The 21,987-nt window shown below is 44.8% G+C and overlaps 1 protein-coding gene across 1 annotated transcript in view; it reads left to right on the top strand.

The window, feature by feature from the left end:
* The window catches only part of SYN3 (synapsin III), a 198,974-nt gene that overhangs the window by 172,235 nt on the left and 4,752 nt on the right, over positions 1-21,987 (top strand). The window contains exons 9-13 of the mRNA XM_054207635.1: positions 12-154; positions 6,313-6,387; positions 9,723-9,825; positions 15,399-15,533; positions 20,547-20,631. Coding sequence (XP_054063610.1) covers positions 12-154; positions 6,313-6,387; positions 9,723-9,825; positions 15,399-15,533; positions 20,547-20,631 — 541 coding nt within the window. The remainder of the gene's footprint in view (positions 1-11; positions 155-6,312; positions 6,388-9,722; positions 9,826-15,398; positions 15,534-20,546; positions 20,632-21,987) is intronic.

Here is a 21,987-nt window from a genome sequence, read left to right as displayed (position 1 = left end):
TGGCAATCAAGGTCAAAGTTGAGAACCAACACGACTTCCGGGACATGGCCAGCATAGTAGCCATGGCAAAAACCTATGCCACCACCGAGCCGTTCATTGACTCCAAGTATGACATCCGAATCCAGAAAATCGGCAGCAACTACAAGGCTTACATGTGAGTGCACGGCTATGCTGGAGTGAGACCGGGGGGAGACAGTGCTGTGGATGTGATTCAGTCGGTGTCTGCTCTGGGCAGGAGTAGGAAGCTGACTTAATTTCCTTGAAGAATAGCCCTGCTGTTCTCCTCCCACCTCTGAACCCAGATCCCTCATCCACCGATCATCTTCTCCATTACTCACCGTCTGCTCATTGTGTCTGGAAGGTAAATGTTCTCTACCTGTTTCTGAGATTCAATTAGTTCCCAGTATAACAGCTGTGCTCTGCCATCACCTACCACCTCTCCCTGCTGTTGTCGAAGGGCTCATCTTTCCCAGCAAAATCCCAGCCCCTCAGTACCCTCTAGTGGGAACGGAACCCACCTCCTTCCCACCTGGCGGAAACAATAAAAAAGATGGAGCCAGCTGCAACTCATGGAGTCCTACAGTGTCCAACACATAGCAACACCCCATCCTCTCCCCAGCTGGAGATCATAACACCACAATCTCACGAGGACACAAGCAACAGACAGCACCGAGTACGAATGGCCTCAGCCTGGCCAGCATGCAATGTTTCTGTGGGCATTTTGCATGTGTGCTCCTTGAACCCTACCAAGGAGGGAAAGGAGAAGGAGAGACATTTCTGTGGGTGCCCCAAAGCTCCTCCCTGCCCTGTGGAGTAGTGAGGGAGGTGGCATGAAGGCAATCCTCAACACCGGTTTGTTTAAAAAGCGCTCAGCCAAACTTCAGTAGTTCTCAAGCTCAATTAAAGTGGTAACCACATGAGTCAGTAAGACACCTGTTTCTTCTTACTGCAAACGAGTAGATGAGAAAAGCCAAATAGCACAGCTTCTCCAGAAGCTCCTTATCCAGCCACAAAATTCTGGACAAGTAGACAGCTCCGGCAGTACGTTCTTAGGTCACCAGATAAAAAAAATTCACATGTTACCTAACACCCACAATACTGTGAGGTTTGGGTCCATGTTTACAAACCCCCAGGCCATAGTTCTGATGAAACATAGTTAAATAAGATAACCAAACGTACGCCATCACATATTTCTCAGCTATAGCTGCCTAACATTCCTGGTTGGGTTTCCAGCACAGAGGTATTTAGGTAAACTAGATAATGACTGAGTCACATTCTTCACGGGTAGCACTTGTGGGACTCTGGGCTGCTTCATATGAACTCAATGAAAGAAAATTTGTTTTGAATCTGATCAGGTCAACAATAGCACAGTTGCCTAATATTACATTAACATCTCAGGGAGTCTGGCTCAAATGGGCCAAAGGAAGGAAGGTTTAAAATATCAATTAAAATTCCCTATTCCTGCCAACCTACCCAGCCTTGGCTCCAGAGCCAGCTCCCCGCCTGCCTCTAAGTGAAACAAAGGCCCAGTTAGCCTGACCATATCCTCTCCCTGTTTATTATTCGCACTCACCACGCACTCATCCAGACTGGGTTCAGAAATAACACCAGATGATTGAGGAAAGAAAGCAGTCACACTAAGAGCTAATCTCACTCGGGAATATAGCTGCGCAAACAACTGTTTGCTAAATGAAAAATGTTTTCACATGAAAACAGCCATGAACGGGAAACACCTTAATGAGAAATGAAGCTAATTAGCAAAGAAAGCAAACAGCAAAGTTCACCCAGCGACTTGCTAACCCAGAAGGTTGACTTATATTGAGAGAGCCATTTATGGATGTGAGCTTCAGAGAGCAGTATAGTCAGTCACATCGTGGGCTGTTCCTTCTGTCCCAGCATCAGACAGAATAGAAGGTTATTTCTATGGCATAAATAAGTCCCTACTATGTCCAAGGACAGAGGTAAAAGCACCCAAAATATCAGAGCTCTCACTGGTGTCTCAAATAGAAGAGTCAAAATCATTAGTCACGCTAGCAAATCTCAGCCTTAAAGGCAATTACAGCATCTGCAGTAGCATCATACTAAGTGAATTGCTTTGATCTGTGAGCCATGGAATCTACCCAGTATTTTTTATACCTTCACCCACACATATAGACTTTAAAAGCCCCCTTTCTTCTGAGAAAAGACCGTGTACCAAAATTCTCCAGAATATGTTTACTTTGCACCAAGCATCTGCCAGAGGGAGGATGCTGGAGGGTGACTCATGCATTCCTCCCCGCCCCAGATGTTCAATGCACTTCCTTCCAGCCCATGACCCAAGGCTTGAGTTCAGTTTCCCATTGACTTCAGTGCAGCGACTCCAGATTTACACTAGTAACAAACACCTACTTAGCCCATGCCTTGGGCCAGTCTCAAAACAGCAGATAAGCAGCATGTGATATATGCCTAAAATTCCACCAAATCTATTTGACTGTCATTGTAATACCGGTGAAGAGAAAACATGAATATTGGTCATGTGGCAGGGGAAATTGGGGCAGAAATTACGCTTCCACCCCCACCACAACTGGGAGCAAAGAGAGGGATCGTTTCCAGTTCAAATTCGTGAAATGTTGTTCACTTTGAATGAAGCCAACAGATGCTGACTTTTACAGGTGGGATATTCCTTGCCACCAGCTCTTAGTAAGAGGGTAATATCCTTTCCTTTCTAGTCTCATGAGTGTGACTTCTGATCTTGTCACCTCAAATGCAGTTCAATGTGCTCTACAAGGAATACAAAATCAACTGTGTCTAAACCAGAGCTACTTTTAGACTGAAATGGCCCAGCTTGGAGATGGTGAGTATAAGACACCAACAGCCCATGATCTGCTAGTCGATCCACTTATCCTAACCAATGCTGAAGGTGTCTTAGTCACAGATCTGCTTGATCAACTGATCCCTAAAAGCCTAGTGTCCTTTCCTTTAAGGTACTGACTGTACACTGTTTTGGCCCTGTCCTGGGTTGACCCTGGCTGGATGCCAGGTCACCACCAAAGCCACTCTATCACTCCCCTCATCAGCTGGACAGGGGAGAGAAAATATGACAAAAGGCTGGTGGGTCAAGATAAGGACAGTGAGATCACTCAGTGATTACCGTCACAGGCAAAACAGACTCAATCTGGGGAAAATAAATTTAATTAATTACCAATCAAATCAGAGTAGGATAATAAGAAACAAAACCAAATCTTAAAAAAACTTCCCCCTACCCTGCTCTTCTTCCTGGGCTCAACTTCATTCCCGATTTTTCTACCTCGTCCTTCTACCACCAGTGCAGGTAATAGGGAATGGGGGTTGTGGACAGTTCATCACATATTGTTTCTGCTGCTCCTTCCTCCTCAGGGGGAGGACTCCTCACACTCTTCCCCTGCTCCAGCATGGGGTCCCTCCCACAGCAGACAGTCCTCCACGAACTTCTCCAACATGAGTTCTTCCCACAGGCTGCAGTTCTTCACAAATCACTCCAGTGTGGGTCACTTGCATGGGGGGCAGTCGTTCAGGAACAGACTGTTCCAGTGTGGGTCCCCCACAGTGTCACAAGTCCTGACATCAAACCTGCTGCAGCACAGACTCCTCTCTCCACAGGTCCACAGATCCTTCCAGGAGCCTGCTCTAGCATGGGCTTTCCATGGGATCACAGCCTCCTTTGAGCATCCACCTGCTCCAGCGTGGGGTCCTCCATGGGCTGCAGGTGGATATCTGTTCCACCATTAACCTCCACGGGCTGCAGGGGAACAGCCTGCCTCACTGTGGTCTTCACTGTGGGCTGCAGGGGAATCTCTGCTCTGGCGCCTGGAGCACCTCCTCCCCCTCCGTCTTCACTGACCTTGGTGTCTGCAGAGCTGTTGCACTCACCTATTACCACTCCTCTTGTCTGTCTGTTGTTCTGCCACAGGTTTTTTTTCCCCTTCTTAAATATGTTATCACAGAGATGCCACCACTGTTGCAGATGGGTTCAGTCTTGGCCAGCAGCAGGTCCGTTTTGGAGATGGCTGGCATTGGCTCTATCAGACATAGGGGAAGCTTCTATCAGCTTCTCACAGAAGCCACCCCTGTAGCCCTCCTGCTGCCAAAACCTTGCCACATAAACCCAATATACCAACAGCCCAAGATCTGCTAGTCTATCCACTGTCCTAAGCACTGCTGAAAGTGTCTTGGTCTCAAATCTGCTTGATCAAATGATCTCTAAAATCATGGGGTCCTTTCCTTTAAGATACTGACTGTACACCGCCCCCCTGATGTTTAGGATGATTGGAAGCACTTTGACTTTCAGTCCCTGAGAGAAATGGGGTTTGAGGCGGGGCATACTTGGGGAAATATTTTTGTCTTCAGTCTCCTTTTCCAGTTCAGGTTGAAAACTAAAAGGGAAAGAAAAAAGAAGAATTTGGTGGCACACTTGACACCTGAACTGCTCAGACACGTTTGGAAGGGAGTGACCTTGACAGAGGCTGTGGTGTAGGAATTTGGTGACTGGTCCAGAGGGCTTCAAATGATGTTTTTCCAGGAAAGTTAAGGATACAGCTTATGCCCAATATTGGCTGGAGATGGGTAGGCATAAACAAGTCAATCCAATCAGCCCAACGGCTAGAGCAGAGTTCTTATTTTGGGAGCTTTCCCACATCAAATTTCCTTGTAAAACTGTATAGCTGTGGTTTGGCTTTCTTAGGGACGACACAGCTGCTTACATTTGGTATGCCAGGTACATTTCCTAAACTGATATACAATCATCTTGTCACTGATCAGACTCCAGGAGTTCTAATCAGTACTAATGGGATTCTGGATGCCATCTGCCACTGCAGGGCAATTTTCTGAACCTAAATTTTAATAAAGAGTGGATCTTCCCATTGCAGAACTGAAAAACGTAATCCTAAGAATCCCATGTCAAAAGAAAAAGAGTCTGAAGGTTGAACACTGACCTCATAGGCCATCAAAGGGCTCATAACAGTCAAAGCTTGAGGAGGAATCAATTCTTTTGCTTAGAAAGCAGGACAGGAAGAGGGATGTTGGATGAAGGGAACAAGGGACAAGAGTCAACTATATGGAAACACAGTTATTCGACACAGTAGTCATGCTCTTTTGCCCCCCCTCCCTTCTCCTTTAAATATGGATACAAAGACCATTTAAATTTCATAGCAACTATACATACTGCTTTAGAAGAGAAATGGAGAAAAGACTCCAGGCTGTCCCTCACCAGAGTAAAGGGGAACCTTAGGTAGTCAACTATTATGATCCAGGTTTATAGTCTAGCAGGACATCAAGACATCACTGCTTCACGTAGCTTTGCAAGTTCAGAGTCTCTTTTACACATCATGTTGAAAAAGTGAGAGAACTGGCAGCGAGGGTTCCCGCAACCTCATGTTGAAGTGTTGGATCACACCTCATACTCTCCTTATAAATCTCTACCTAAATCTTCTTCAGTACGGAGATGCTCCCTGGATGTATCCTGTCAGCTTGTTGACTTGTCCTAGTTTGTACACCCCATGTACACTGTACATAGTTGTGTACCTTGCCAGAGCGATGCACAGTGTTGTCACAAGGGCTTGTACACTGTGCCAGGCAGATACACAGTGTTGTCACAGCAGGCTCTCCAAGGTCTGCCTTGTGCCTAAGGTCAAGAAAATGAAAATTTTCACCCCTTGATGGGTGATGGTGAAACCCAGGATTTGCCAGCAACAGTACATTTTTTTGGAAATTAACCATCAGTTGCAGCTAATGAGAATCCAACAATTTTGCAATTATAAATTCTCCAAGTCCAGACACGGTGAGACACGGACAGGTCAATGAAAAATCAGTGAAAAGAGTGTATAATCATATATTCTATGACACCAGTAAAATTGAAATCAAAGGCAGGGAGACCCAGAATGTCAGAGCTGGTATTTGTGAAGCTGCTTAGCAGATCTTTGCCTGGAGAGTTGCTCTTCCACGGACAGAGGATGCTACCCATTGCAGAACACAAGGGTGATTATCCCAGATCTCCTATAGACATTTCAGCTCTCCTGAGCCTGATGTATAAAGAAAGAAAGTACTCACAGACCTTGATGTGTGCTCAAGATTCCTTGGAGGTTTCCCTAATTCCTCATTCAGGTTTTCAAGAGTCTGAACAACATGTCCTGTATGGAGTGTTGTTGAGGCAGGATTTGGAAAGGCTTCTGTCAGGATGAACCTCACCTCATCCCCTCCTGTACAAGCCCTGAGTCAAGAATGAGGACTACAGTATGAGGGGGGATGGGGCAGGAGTGTATTTCATGTTTGGATTACGTTTTTGGTTTGTTTTCCTAGGAGGACGTCCATCTCTGGAAACTGGAAGGCAAACACAGGTTCTGCGATGCTAGAACAGATTGCAATGACAGAGAGGTAAGGAACAGGGTTTCAAGACAGCATTAGCTATTCTTGGGTTAGAAGGGAGGAATTGTATTTCAGACTTTGGTTAATTGAGAGAACTAGTGAGGTCTCCCGGGAGGCTGGATAAAGAAGTTTAAAAGACTGAGTGTTTCCTTAAAAAAATACTAAGAGCACAAAGGCAAACTGTCCTATTTTGGAGAACAGACTGGAAGTCCAGCTAGAGACCAACATTGCTAAATCATTAGATCTTTAGTGAATGTAGCCACAGGAAACAAGACCAGCATGCTAAGGTCAAGCACACGAGCATAAACATGTAGGGATAAAATCAGAAAGGTCACAGCACAAAACAAGAAGTAACAAGAAGTTATTCTAAGTACATTACTAATGAGAGGCAGACACAGAAAAGTGTTTTTCTTCTGCTCAACAGAGGGAAAAATCTGTCAGCTGAAGTGTTGAAAGCGCTTTTTTGCATTGGTCTCCCAAAAGTGGACGCTGTTTTAGCTAAGGTCTTCTCACTGCTGAACAGAGCAGAAGGAATTGCCTCATGCATCTTACAGATGAAAATTTGCAGATGGTACTTCCATATATTCAAATCACTGAGATATTTGCTAATACTGCAACTGCGTGATGTTGCTGACTCATGGTAACACGCTTTGCTGTAATTCCCAAACCCTATTCTGCAGAACTCCTATGAAGTCACTTGTTCTCCATCCTCTTTAAGTACATTATTTGTAGAATTATAGAATCCATAGATTATGTGTAGGCCCTCATCCCTAGTGAATGTAATATTTTTTCAGATTATACCTACAATTTGTCAGCATCATGATTAATTCTGACTCTGTCCAGGTTTGGGCACCACTTTTGAAGAGAGAGAGCAAGGAGCTGGAGAAAGCCCAAAGGACAATAAGGGGAATGCTCAGAGAAAACAAAATAAACCTACAAGAAAAGCATGCAACAATTGCTTAGTTTTCCACATTTTTCAGTTAGCACTGATATTTATCCAGTAGAGCTGTAGACTCATGCATACTGAATCTATGTGTGCAGTGCAGAGGTTCACCGTCACAGAACTAGAAGTTGTCCACAAGCTGAACGCTACTTCATCCTAAAGATGAAAAAAGCTTAAAGGGCACAAGCTCTTCAAATATGTAAAAGGCTTCTAACAGGACATTACTCACTCTTTATATTACTAGTACAATACTGTAAGAAATAATGGGCTTAAGTTATAGCAGGAAAGGTTTGTTTGAACATTTCCTATATTTTCTAACAGTAAGGATAGAATAGCACAGAAAAGGATTGCCTAGAGGAGACGGGGAATCCCTTTTCTCTTTCAGACCAGATTAAAGAAATGTCTCCTCTTTGGGGTACAAGAGTTGTGCAGGTGATCATCTAAGGTCCCTTCTGCACCTTTAGTTCTGTGAAACAGGGAAGCCGAGCAAAGCCCCAAATCAGATGCTGAAGGTGACTCTGCAAGACCCTAATAGGACTGTGGGAACTGGACATTATTGTGCATCCTGGCTATTTATAGCACAGCTAAAGCTAGAGATAGAAAGCGTAGACATTCCCTCATGGCAGTGTTGTAGGACTAAAACCCAAATTCCTGCCAGCCTGCCATGCTACATTTTGAAGGTTCATTTTATAGGTGTAGTACCACAATTCACCACTCTAGCCTTATCCAGCCATAAATGCAACAAATCCCATTGAAATCTGTGAAGTCATCAGTGCATCCAACAAGGCAGGAGTGTGCTAAAATGCTTTGCTGAGTAGGAGCAACCTGAAGTACCCACTGTACTGAACATTAGCCCAAAGGATTGACATGTCCAGGCAAAATGTCAGTAAATCCTCTACAAATGCTACCCAAATGCAACACACCCCAGCAGCCCTGATGCCTCCCAGTGCTCACCTGGGCCAGCAATGCTGAAGACGTGGCTAGTGGGGGCGCTGGCCTGGGCAACAATTCCCTGAGCCTGGCTGCTGAACCTGGACACCTAGAGATGTCCCTCAGGCGAAGAGGTGGTTCCCATGATGGTGCCCCTGGGTGTGTGACCACAGCAGTGCAGGAGAGGGGCTGGCAGTGCCTCCTGCCTGGCTCACGGGGTCTATAGTTCTCCTCCTCTTTATGCTACTGACTCCTCCTCAGGTGCTGTCTTCTTCAGGGGGGCTGGGGTGAATGTGCTTGGTCTCCTCATTAGGGATAAGAGAGCACCAGTAGTGATATAAGCCATATTCTTCCTTCTTCTCACAGGCATTGTGTTCGCACAAGTTGATCATTATATTGTCAAGCTATGGGGACTCTGGCTGGCTTCAAGGACATAAACTCGTTCTTTGGCCAGAACAGCTCTTTTCCCAGTCCCTGTAGGGTCTGCAAAATGTCAGTGTTTTCACGAGACTGTGGCTGGCCTTTCCTCCCCTCCCCGCATCTTGTCATAGTCCTGCTTACAGATCTGCTGTTCTGAGATTATTATTTTTATTGAAATGGTCGGGACTGCAGCACAGCTGCACAGGAAATAAAACCAGGCCACCTCATTCCCTCCTCATTTCCACAGAGGGGGAATGTGGTCCCCCCATAATACGCCTCTTGTCATTCTCTCTCCTGCTTTGACACCAGGATAGCTAAGGGGGCACCAGCCAGGCCTGGCCCTTGTTCATACCAGCTCATGTTCGTGTTCTGGGATGACTAGAGAAGAGGGCTGCAGCCTGCAGCTCTCCCTCTGACAAAGCAGTGCCTGGTCCTTGTGATGGGACCGCCTGGCTAGGAGCAACACCCAAGGGGCAGAAGGGAGGCAGGAGGCTGTAAAAGGATTAAATTGAAAGCATAAATTGTAAAAAGCGGAGCTGCTGGGTTACAGATCAGGGAGGGGATGGCTACTTCTTGCTAAATTCTTCACTCACTCTGATCCTTCCAGCCCCAATGTGCAGGACATCTTATCAGGAGAAAGCTGCCTGCATAATGGAGGGCTTTCAGGCAATGCCAATACAAACGCTAAGGGGCCAACACTACTGGGAGATTAAATGAGCTAAATATTTATAGCTTGGCTAAATGACAACCAACTGGAGATCTGATGTAAACACCAAGGAGGGAAAGAAACATTTTAAGGTGGCTTTGAGGGCAGGATTGAAATGGTCTGAAATGAAGGGAAGCTTTAGGCAAGATACTTGTTTTTTTGTTCCATCTCCTGTGCAAGAGAGGAAGGCAATAATCCAGCAAAGCACATGAAGTATGCCTTCATATGGTTTCAACAGGGCTCCTGAATCTCTTTGTGCTCTTATGGGCAGCAGGACGGGTGGCTGTGTTTGGCGAACTACCCAATGGCAGCTAATCCTAGGCCATGCTTCTGTGGTTTCTGCAGGTACAGACTCTGGGCGGACGCCTGCGCGGAAATGTTTGGAGGTCTTGACATCTGCGCTGTCAAAGCTGTCCACAGCAAAGATGGAAAAGACTATATCATTGAGGTGAGAGCACGGGAAACCTGAATGCAAGTCTCCTTTGGGAAGTGTATCTGCAAACGTGCTCCCTCGGAGCTCACGTGCACCAATGCGCTTGCTTACCCCTGTGGGCACAGTACAGCAGTCACTGTTTCTCGGTGCCCACCTGGTTCCTCCAAGCTGTGGCCCACTGATATGCAAGAAACTGATTTAGAGTCCCAGCTAAACTGGCAAATATGCAGCAAGACATCAGGGTTGAAGTTGCCTTCATTTCTCTATGTGGACTGTGAAAGGAAATGGAGAGACACAGGCTGCTTGGCCACCTCAGCTTTCCAGCTGATAAATCCCCACAGCGTAGAACCTCACCAGCATGGGACAGATGTGAAGCTGCCTTCTTATTGAGCACGTAACAGCCTGCAAGTGTTGCTGGCAGCATCCAGTTTGGTGTGTCTCAGTGCTCCAGTGCCCCAGTACCACCCTTCATAGGCTGAGCACTTGCAAAGCCAGCGCATCTCTCAGCTGCTAGCAGGGATCAACAACATCACGAACAAACATGCCTATATTCAGCCCAACCTGAATGCCGGTGCCAGATGCCATGTCACCCTCCCCCCATTATCCATGCAGAGGTCCAGCAGGTGTTTCAGTCCATTAAAAAATCTCTGTTTCTCTCTGAATGAATCTGTCTTTCTGCAATCACTTTAAAGGGAACTCCAATAACAAAAAGCCTAGCTGCAACTAATTTAGAAGAGTAAAATAAATGGTGAGAGTGTAGCAAAAATATCCGTAAGTAGCAGGAACAATTTAATTTAAAAAACAAGTGTATTTTCTAAAATCGTTTGCCCGGACAGCATTCACTACAGTAACAGACCAGCAAGACAAAGCACCACGGAGTTACTATGGGCAATGTGAACTACAAATGTTTGTGTTCAGAGCCCTCTTAGCTGGACAGACTGTGGCTCTGAGAGCTAAAGTTCAACATGCTCCTTGCCAGGCCAGGAGGCAGACGTGGGAGTGGGGTGGATAGCACGCTCAGGTCATGCTAACAGGGCAGAGAAGGAAAAGCTGGCCAGAAAATCAAAGTGGAAACTTTCAAGATGCTCTGGGGGAGAGAAAATCTGGCAAGTAAGCAAGTGCCTCTGTCACTATGTGACTCAAGAAGGCACAGCATCTGACCTGCTGTAAACTCCGCCAACACAGGCCGTCCGAGGAAGATGAGCAGAGCCAGCCTATGGCTTCATGCAGGGGTGCTGACACACTGGAAAGCTATGTGTGGGAGAGCAGTCCCACCCGCTGAGGGCTGGGATGCTGATGAGAACCACATGAGCCCTCCAGCGACTGCGCATTCCTGCATTATGTATCTGCTCTCCGGGGAGCAGTGACCTGTCAAAGGCCATGTGATATAAGTGCGCTGCCAGCAACAAAACACTGATGAGCCTCCGTCTTTCCTGAAGTGATGGGGCCACCACTCATGGGTCTGCTCCTGTATGCAACACATAAGCACCCAGAGGAGCATCCCCCAGAGCAGACTGTCTCCCTGCCCTGCACTTTTTTATCTCTATGCACACATAGCTGAGAAAGGAAGAGCAAGAAAGCAGTCTTGCTAGAGATGACTGTAAGGACATTTGGACTGTGTCCATACATGGTGAGACATGAGATGTGGATTTCATATCCTGGCATCTATTCTTGCATCTAAGCCTATGTACGTGCACACATGGCTAATTCTGTGCTTAAGAATTATGTGCCTTTGTCTGGGTATACCTCTGGGTTTTCACATCTGCCCCTGCGTGTGACTGACTGGATGAAAAGCACATGCATACACTAACAGCCATCATCAGCTTGCACACAGAGAAAGAAATGCACACAATAATACTCCTCTCTCTGAAACCAAGGTAAAAACCAACTGATCTAATATGATACAAATCAGAAGAAACACATCAGCTTCAGATGGGTCATGCTGAATTATCCCAGTGGAGAACCTGACTGAGCAGGCCTGATGTACCAACATTTAGCAGGCATTCAGATGCCAGGCTGATGGACATTGTAGGGAAAGGAGTAGAGTAGTGCAATACAAAGAGCAGAACAAAGCCAAACAGGCACCTTTTCTACTTTATGCAGATCTGAGGGAGATGCTGACAAGTAATTAATTGCCTCCAGCCTACTTCCTGGGGTACTTTTCTGGGCCTGAAACTGATCCTTTATTTTGCTTTCTTCTTTTGATAGTGGGAGAAAAAAGTTATTTGACAGTGCGACAGTTGTATTTTTCTTGGTGAGAAGGAACAGCGTGCTGTGACATTTTACAAGAAAGCATGCCTAAATGGGCTGAACAAATAAGGAATTTGCACAATGCAATTGCAGGCAGTAATTAATTTTCACAGTGCAAAGCAGTTCTCTAGGAAAGATTTGCAGAGGTAGTGATGGGCAGTTCTATGAATTGAGATTTATCACAGTGGTTTGTTGCAAACAGGATCAGATTAAGACAAATGAGTTATCAACACAGCACAAGAGTAATCTTGCACCCATGGTATTTGCTGTTAGTCGAACTTCATCTTCTTTTCTTTTCCCATGGCAAACAGTAGGATCTAGTATGTTTCTGCTCTCCAAAGCAATAGCACAATTAAGCACCATTTTCATGGCTCATATTGAAAACTTTGAAGAAATCAGTAGATTTCTTCAGTTTCATCCTATTAAAGTAGCTGCGAATTTAATGGTAAAAGCTGGTACTTCTTTTTCCTCTGCTGTAAAGAACTTTGTCGCTCTAAGGGGATATCCAGCATGAATAGTCAGCATTTGATCAGAAGGCCAGATCCTCAAAATAGTGGAAGTTCGGTACCACTGTTAGCTGCCAGGTTCTCAAAAGAGTTCAGCTGTGTGTATGGTTTAATAATCTTCTCGCTTCCTTTTTCTTTAGTAATCTGACCTTTTCCATGTCTCTGCTATGCTGACAAATATGGAGCAAGTAGAGGGCAAGTAAAATGATCCATTGATTTATTCTTTCTCCTGGATCAGCTAAGCCCTACCTGCCACACCGCTAAACTGTATTACTAGACATCCTCCTTGCTACCCTGCAAGAAGCCCTGCCCATCCCTCCAGCGCTGCCGTATCATTTCTTTTGATATGTCTAATCATCTGTTTCCTTCCTTCCTTCCCTAAAAATCACCTAACACCCTGGCTCTTGCACATCAGAGCATGGAATAACAAGTCCAGCCTTCAGGCCGCAGCATCAGATAGGCACAGGGGGAGGAGCAGGACGGGGTTTTCCTGAGTCTCTTCTCTGCTCGGCCGCTTTCCGCTCTCCCATCATACACCTTATCAGGCAACAGCAGCTGTGTCAGGAGCAGCCACTGACCTTGGGCAGCTACAAAGGCCGGGTCCATATGTGCCGATGTCTTCTTGTCTTGCCCAGCTGTCCTGTGATCTCCCCAGGAAGAGATGAGTGCAATCTGTCTGTGATTCACGTATTCCTTTCAGCCGTTTGATTTATTTCAGCATTAACATTCGTATCTGCCCAGATTCAGAGCAATTCCCCTGTCCTGGAGGACAGACAAGGTGACATCTCATGCTTCTTTTCAGTTCAGTGGCAACCAGCTCCGTCACTTTGCCCACAGAAATCGCTGGTATTTTCAAAGGCCTTCCCTTATGCATGTGATTGTTCATTGCCATATTTGCAATCTCACACAGCTCACGTTCCCCTGCCAGACACTACACAGCAGTTCAGCAGATACCCTCATCCCTGGTGCACCTTCACTGGTTCAGGTGGGACCTGCTCCAGAGTTCATTCCCCCTGGTGTCTTTGTTTCATAAAATAGCATCTTCCCTTCCTCTCCAGCCACTGCTGCCACAGAAATAGGGAAAAGCAGTCCTTAAGATGGGGAAATGAGGGCTTTGGGGTGTTTTGACCAGAGCTGTATCCCAGCTACTCACTGGGAGGGTTAGGGAGTCAAGAGCTGGGCTTGGCTGGCCAGGCTGTTAGCAGAGAAATGGCAACATCTAGTGGTCAGACAGGTCCCTCGCACGGTGCTTTGCAGGGGTAAACTGGAATTGCCAAATGAAATGGGAATGCTTTTAAGGTGGGAGTGGAGGAGAGGGAAACCTGTGCAGGAACCTGCTGGAGGGCCCCCAGGAGCCCCTGGCTTAGTGAGACACAGGCGGGAACTGGCCCTTCCCTGACACCACTAGGAAACATCTCCTTTCCACGCCTCATTTTTTTTACAGAGAAACAGCAAAGTAGACAGTGGAATGAAAAGCCACTTTGTGTATTTAGCTGAGCGCTACCATCTAAATTTTTAACTTCCTTCTTTCACCCCCTGGGTCAGGTAGGCCATGCTCTAAAAACCTTCTCACTCTTCATGCAAACCCCAGTTAAACCTTCCTAGGTAGCTTCTCTAGTGTTCATATGAGAAACCTATAGAAATTAATCCAAAGTAATAGTTAATCTGCAAGAAGAGACTAGAATACAAACTCGATGAACTCACCTCACTGATTTCCCTTACTTAGAGCCTAAAAAAAAGGAGGCAAAACTTTCCATTTCACTCCAAGAGTGGACTCCTGCAGCCTTGCCAGGGTGGAGTGCACTTCTGATTGTTATCTGAGCATGAGTCAGTGCCTTTCTTGAGCAATGCAACCTTTAAGTCTGCATTTCCAGGGTTTTTAATGTTTGGTTTAAAAATAAAAGCAAAATAAATAAACTCTTCCAACCCTGATATTTTGGTACAATTATATTTACTCCAGCTGAATCTTAACTTCATCATTGTGCAGTTCTTCCTGTGGGATTTAGCTAATGTTTGCAAAGCACTTGATTTATGATGAACAGTTGAAAATGATGTTTAGGGCTGCTATACAGCTGAGGGTCTGCTGTGCATTCATTATTATTGTTGTCAGACCATTTCTTACCTCAAAGACCCTTCGACAGTTCTCCTTCCCCCATCCTCCACAGTCTTGCTTCCCAGCTTTCCCCAGCACAGTTGCAGTAATTGCTTGGGAAGCAGTTGTAGCTCAACAATATCAAGAAGCCAAGCAGAAAATAAGGCTTCTTTCCTGCATTGGGTGCTCTTGTTTGGGTGACATCCTATTCACCTGTGTTGTTTATTCTCCCTCTCAGGGTGCAGTGCTTTGTGTTGATTAGTCCCAAATGTTTCCTGGTTTCCTTCAGACTCTGTTGCTTTCATCTCCTCAGGCTTCAGTACCTGTTGTTTCCCTTCTCCTGTGACCCTTTCTGCTGCAATGTCACCCCCAAATACTGTGGGACAATGCCAGACAGACCTCATCCATCAGAGGCATCTCCTCAGGACATGTGAAAAATCAAGTTTGTGTTTAGTTGATTCAGAAAGCCTCCAGCCACCCAAAGTCTTGGCTTGGCTTCCAAGCTGTCAAGGGAAGGAAGATGGGGAGTAAGGGGAAATACATGCCATTTCCAAAAAAAACCAATAAGCAAAATCCCATACCTCGGAAAGTCAAGCATGCTTCAGCATGGGGGAGTGGTGACTAGAAGTGTTGGCAAGGGTGTGGAGACACAAAGCAGGTTAGTGTGAGAGGTGAGTTGAAACACGCATCTGCCACCAGGAAACCTCCTTACTAACTGTTGTTTTTCTCTCCTGTGGCAGGTGATGGACAGCTCGATGCCCCTGATTGGGGAGCATGTGGAAGAAGACAGACAGCTTATTGCCGATCTGGTGGTTTCCAAAATGACTCAGCTTGTCATCACTGCTGGATCTACACCATCACCGCTGAGGCCTTGGGTATGAGTGAATAGAGACCTTATGGCCAAGTTGTTTTGCTGAACTTTTTTCTTTCTCTCTCTCCTCCCCGTGGATGTCAGGCAGTCAGATATTTGAGAGAGCTGAACAGTCCCATATGAGACTGTATTGGATAGATTAATTCCTGCTTTTCCAAAGAGGTCTCCCATAGACTCTTTGAAGTGGGTGCCCCTAAGAAACACCTCTCTCCCCCTTTCTCTCCTTCCATAAAATTGTGACATCACACTGGTAGTGTGGGCCATGCACCTAGACATTCTGGCTTGCTAAATTCATAGATTCATATTGAAGATGGCCATTTTTAGAGGTGCTTGTAACACCTGACTTCATCTCCATCTAACACCATCCCTCAGGATAGGTTTCATTCCAGTTTTTGCGTCCCTGATAAAAATCTGTGCTTCCCAGAACCGAAAGTGGGAAACTCCACCAAGAGCTGTTCCATTCCTTACTGCAGCCTTTCTTCTTTGGAGATGCCTGTCATCCCCTTCATCAGGAGGAGTCTTGACTAATGCTGAATTCATATAAGAACCTGTCATTATTGCATTTAAACTGACCCCTTAGTGCTGCTCATCTACATTCATTTTGAGTATCAAATGCATCTAATCTTGGTGCCACATTTCCCAGTGGCAGTTCTGCATAAATGAAATACACCAGAACATAATCTGTGTCTCCAGGTATACGTGCTACACCTCTTTCAGTGTCTAGCAGGGAGCCAAGCATGAAGGCTAGAGGACAGCAAATCTGTACAAGAGAAAGAACAGGAGAGTAAACAGGCTGAGGGATAATACTGCCAGCAGTGTACTGGAACAGTATCCATTTCCACTTGAGACAAAAAATGGGAGAAAGCACTTTATGGCTCTCTGGCTTTGTCATATGACAGCCCAGTCCTGCTAAACCAGGTGCCCAGCATGGTATTCATCAGCGTAACTCCAAACCAAGTGTTAGCTCGAGTGAGGGGGGAAACATTTAATAAACACTAAAAACGCTTTGAGGCAGGGAAAGCGATAGAGAAGGGATAGGATTTACTCTGGCCAAAGTGGAATCAACAACAGCCATCTGAAATAACCAAGATACAGAGTGTATAAACTAAGAGCAAAGGGGAAGCCAACAGAAACTGAGAACATGGACAGATGCATCTGTTTTCTGTGTCTGTAATACACTGGTACAGGATCGGATTGGATTACAACAGACCTAAAATAGGGCCAAAATAAGAAGAAAACAAATGGTCTTGGAGGGATAGGATGTCAAATGGAAACATTAAACAACAAAAGGGTCTTCATCAAGAATACAACCTACGAATATCTGTATCCAAAAATCAAGAAAATTAAAACCACAAACATGTTAACTAGATTGTTTTGCTATCGAGAAAGACCTTGGTACAACAAACATTGCAGAAACTGCACAATTACTAACATAATCCTATAACACATAGTTACAAATAGGCAGAGATAAGTAATTACATGCGAGGCTAGTGAGATGCAGAACTAGAGTTACAGGTGAAGACTTCCACAGAATGAAGGAAAATAACAATTCCAAATTCAAGGACAGCAGTACTGAATACATAGAAATATGAATGCTTAGATACCCTATGGGTTTGTATATAATATCTATACATATTATTGGTACTGTCTATACTTGTCTCTGGATCAAGAAAAACTGTGAAATTATGAAATTGAGTGCACAGCATTGACAGAGATGGAAGAAGTAACAAGTCATAACAATGTGAGACTGCAGCTATCAAGAAACAAGTCAAATAGCATAGTGTCACAGTAATTCAGAGAGAGTTCCCCATCTCTGTACGTGTCTGCTTCCTGGAACCCCAAAATCCAAGCGCAATAGAAAACAACACCTTGACCTTAAGAGCCTTAAGAAACACCCAGGTGCAAATTCAGAAAGTTAATATGTACCATTAGTTTTGATGTCCAAGGGACAGATGTGATATCAAAAAGTAACGGTATGACACAAGTAGTCAGAAAAGATTATTTTAATAAAATGAGAAAATTAATCAACTCCCTTGCATTAAAACTGTATGGATGTTATTTGAGAGACTGCTGTTTTCCATAAAGCATATATACATTTCTGATCTGTTTGTGAACCAGAAATGCAAGAAATAAACTTCTAGAGTTAAGTGGCAAAGTGATAGAGGACATTCAAGACAAAAAGGAAAAAAAACATCTTCCGCATTCGGAAATCTGACATTTAAGATGACCGTTATGCACCATCATGCAAGTAATAAAAGGAAATGCAAAAAGGACAGAAATTGATTTTGAAGAGCAGATAGAGGGAAGAATGAAACAAATTCTTTGAGTTCACCAGAAGATGGAACCCTACCAAAGAATTGGTTGGCTCTATGAATCACGCAAAGTTAAGGGAGAAGAGGAAGACAACAGGGACAGTGTTGTGACTCTAGTAAATTTAATTGCTGAAAGTGGGGAACTTCTTAAACTAGATATAGTTTTTCCTGATCAGAAAGACAGGGTAGAGAACAAAAACAGTGACTAAACCAGTGATGAATAATATTTTTAAAAACTATTAAGCCCCCAGACCCAGATGGCTACATCCAATGAACTGAATTTAGGAAGTGACTAAGCTGCCAAGAAAAAATGTGCAATTTCATTAGAAACAGTTATTGCTCCAGAGGATTGGTGTACAACAAATACAAAATATGTGTTTAAAAAGTCATAAGAGTAATGTAGAAAAATGTGGGCAAGTCATGGACCTTACAAATTATCTCAGACAATAATTTAAAGAATAATACAGAAGACCAATAAACCAACAGAACCACAGCTTAAGACCATCTACAACATTATTTTTTTTGTGAAGAAAAATGTCCCATTAATTTCCTTTTGATTCTTTTCCCCTCGTTTCTTTGAGAATTCTTTCATAAAGTGGTGGATAACAGGCAAGCAGTCAAAATAATGTAGCTAGACTGTCAAAAAGCCTTAGACGAGGTAACAGATGAGCTATTAAAGAAAGCAAGCAGGGAGGGGCTAAGCTGGCCTCAGATAAAGACATAGATATGAGAGATATTCATTCTTGCAAAGTTAGCACAGGGGACACTTAAAGGATGCTAAGCCTGGTCATGTTGATAATTGGGTTGGTTGAGCCCAGGGCAGGATAAGATATTAACGACAACGTGGTTTCATGGTTACAGCTGCGGTTCTCTCCTCACTTCTCTGCCCCATCTCCATCCTTTCCCCCCACTGTTTCCTTTCCAAAGGCAGAGGACCTTGGGCTGGCCCTCACCCCTTCATCTCTGAGCCTCAAAATCCTGTTTTGCCTTTGTCTCTGAGAAGCCTTGGGTTGGCTTTAGGCAAAGACTGTAGAGGTGAATATGAGATCTAATTCTCTTTCTTTGGCTGGTCAAATCAGGACGTCTCTCAGCATTAGGACAGTAAATTTCCATCAACACCAAGGCAAGGTTTAGCATCCCAAGATATGTAGGACTAGAAGCCATGAATGGAAAATTCCCAGATTTTCCTCCCTGTCCATTTGCACGTCCCAGATAAATAGTGTAAAATATGGGCTGGCGACTTCATCACATTTGTGTTAGTCAGTTGAAAATCATTTCAGTGCTTCCAACTATGAAATATTTCTTCCCATTTCCAGAATCACTTAGCTCATTCTCCTGACCTTCCAGGAGCCATGAAGACCCTTTTATCATTGTGTTCTCCATGTAAATAATCTGGCATGTACCAGCCTATCTGTCTCCAGCTTCCCCTGCTTTCATAAACAATTTTGTGTAATAGGCTTACTCAGACTTTTGTTAACTTTGGACCAGCCCTTTGTGCAACAGTTCTGTGTTGCTCAATCTGTTTATTAAAATATCTGTCAAAAAGAGTAAACAGTGAGAGAGAAGAAAGTGCAGATGGCACCAACTGATTTGTGTTAGTCAGGAACAGGGATGGCAGTGAAGAACATCTGACAGAGCTATGTACGTTAAGTCACCACAACAGCAAACAAAACTCCATATGGAAGACTGAAAGGTAAGCTAAGCTGGGAGTAGAGAGCGGGAAAACATAAACAATCTGCAGACCTTGCAAGTGGCACTAGCCATTCCCCCATGAGAAAGACTTTGTCACACACAGGCTAATGAAAACCATTGCTCAGCCTATGGTTGTGCTGACAAGGGAGAAGCAGGAAATTAGGATGCAGGAGAAATGAGCTGGTGATGTATTCAGAGGACCCAGATACTGCTTCATCTGGAATAATGTAAGCAGACCTGCCTCTGGCATCTGCAGAAGGAATCACAAAGCTGGGAAAGAGAAGTGGGTGATGAAAACAATTAGGGGCCTGGAAACATTCCCATGGAGGGACCGAAGGGATTCTCTTGGCTTTAGAAAGGAGGTGACCAAGAGAGAGGGGAGTAAAGGTTTGCAAAATAATGAATGGCCTAGCAAGGGCAGGTTGTGAGAACTATTCTCAAAACTCAGAACAAAGCAAGGGAGTTAAGAAATAGGAAAAGCAGTGAGGCTGAGAGCTGAGCAAGACTCAAAGGGTCTGGGTGTAAATATCAAAACAAAATATCTGGAACTATTGCAAAGATTTTGTGGAGCAGATAATAAGCTCCATGTTTCAGGGTTGAAGCTGGCCCTTGCTTATTAGCAATCAAGAGGAGACCCCTTAGGGTAAAGGGATAATTACTCCATAGATGTTTCCATGGTTCATCCCTCCTTCTTTTGAAACATCTGGTGCTGGCAACTGTCCAAAATGGGAGATGGGACTAAGAGACCCCCTCGGGCCTGATACATTTGGTAATTCCTGATTGCCTAAAAAAACATTCTAAACTGTAACTTCATTTTTATTCCCTGCAAGCAAACAACTTCTGTGCTCTTTATTACTCAGCTCTCCATTTTAGTCCCATGAGATTTTACCAGCCAGATGCTGCGTGTGTGTGTGTGTATTTAAGGAACACTTCATGACTCCGCAGTTCCTGTATTACCTCAGGGCTTCTCTTTGGGGACTCTGTATTAACTGGAATTGCTTTTTTTCCTTTAGCCTCCACAAGTTCAACCCGCGTCAATGAAATCTCAGGCTGGACCTCAGCTTGGACAACTGTCCCAACCACGGCCTCCTCCCCAAGGTACAGCTCTTTGGGTTCCATAACAGTGTGGACTGTGAGACCTATCAGTTTGCCTTCTAAATAAAAGCTATCAGGATGAAGGTTTGGAACTCATTGTTCCAATTCACTGACCAAACAGGCAGCAAATCCAGTGTGCTGTTAAAGCAGCTGCTATCATAGTCCACAGCCTCTCAAAATGGGATGAAAATTTGATACAGATCCAGTTGATACTGCTGGTAGGACTTAGCTCAGCAAAACAAGGCCACTTGAACTGGCACTGGAGCAGGATTCTGGGCACAGATGTTATTTGTGTTTGCACAATGCTGTAATCACTACAAGCGTTCAGAAGCGATGGGAAGATGCTGGTGCTGTCAGGCCTGGAACAGACACCAACATGGTGATGCAAGGATCCTCAACCCATCCGTCCTGGTATTCCCCTGTCAGCAAGAGCGCAGCCCCAGCTCCTCCTGACAGCAGAAGCAGGTTTGACTCATGTGGCTTGGTCAGAACAACAGGTTTGGTCTGTCCTGATTTATGCTGAGGTGATGAAGCACAGGACTGACCCATGGGTACACAGACCACACCAACCACTCAATTCACATAACCTATTAGGCCCCCCTCTTTGCCCCCGCTGTCCCTTCCTTTCTCCACTCCAGTCTCCTACCAAATTAGCACCTACCTCTAATTATCTTTTCCTCATCAATCATAGTTTTGCTGTATCCAAAATTTAGTATTTCTGATCCCAAATGCATCTATGTAATCTTGGCGTCACATGGTATTAGTGATATGAAGTGTTGGTCTTGCAGGATACTACTCCCCATTTCTCTCTAGTACTCCCCTTCAATTCTCTGTGAAGTTTTTTCTCACATAACTCCCTCTTGACCCCCTCTTGACCACCTGTGAAATCCAGCCAGCCCTCACAACGCTATCTGTAACTTTTGTCAGCTTCTCACACTGTTACCTGTTGTGCCCAGCAATTTCTCACATCACACCCAATTGTTTTCCACATCCTCTTCAGTTTTGAGAGTCTGCTACCAATACGGCTGATAATGCTGGAACAGACGTATGGATAGCGATAGGATACACAGTTTTGCATCAAACTGCTGGGCCCATGAAGGGACCGCTGACCCAAACCAGCAGATTCAGCTGTCATTTCCTGCAGAGAGCTGGTTCTCCAGTGACTCTTCCTTCCCAATGCAGGAAGTGCTTGCCAACGGTAAAAAATATTAGTTACATGGAAGAGTACAGCACATTGAAGTGACTCCCTTTGGGGAGAGTGGCAGAGCTTCTTTGGTGCTGAAGGAGGTAGAGAAATGGACAACAATTCTAGAGATGTGGGCATGACACCAGTTTTTGGCCTATAAAAGAGGTTTTCCC

The sequence above is a fragment of the Rissa tridactyla genome, chromosome 1, assembly GCF_028500815.1.
Source record: "Rissa tridactyla isolate bRisTri1 chromosome 1, bRisTri1.patW.cur.20221130, whole genome shotgun sequence".
Classification (NCBI taxonomy): Eukaryota; Metazoa; Chordata; class Aves; order Charadriiformes; family Laridae; genus Rissa; species Rissa tridactyla.
Note: the sequence above shows the minus strand (reverse complement) of the source record. Positions and strands in the feature narration are given on the sequence as shown.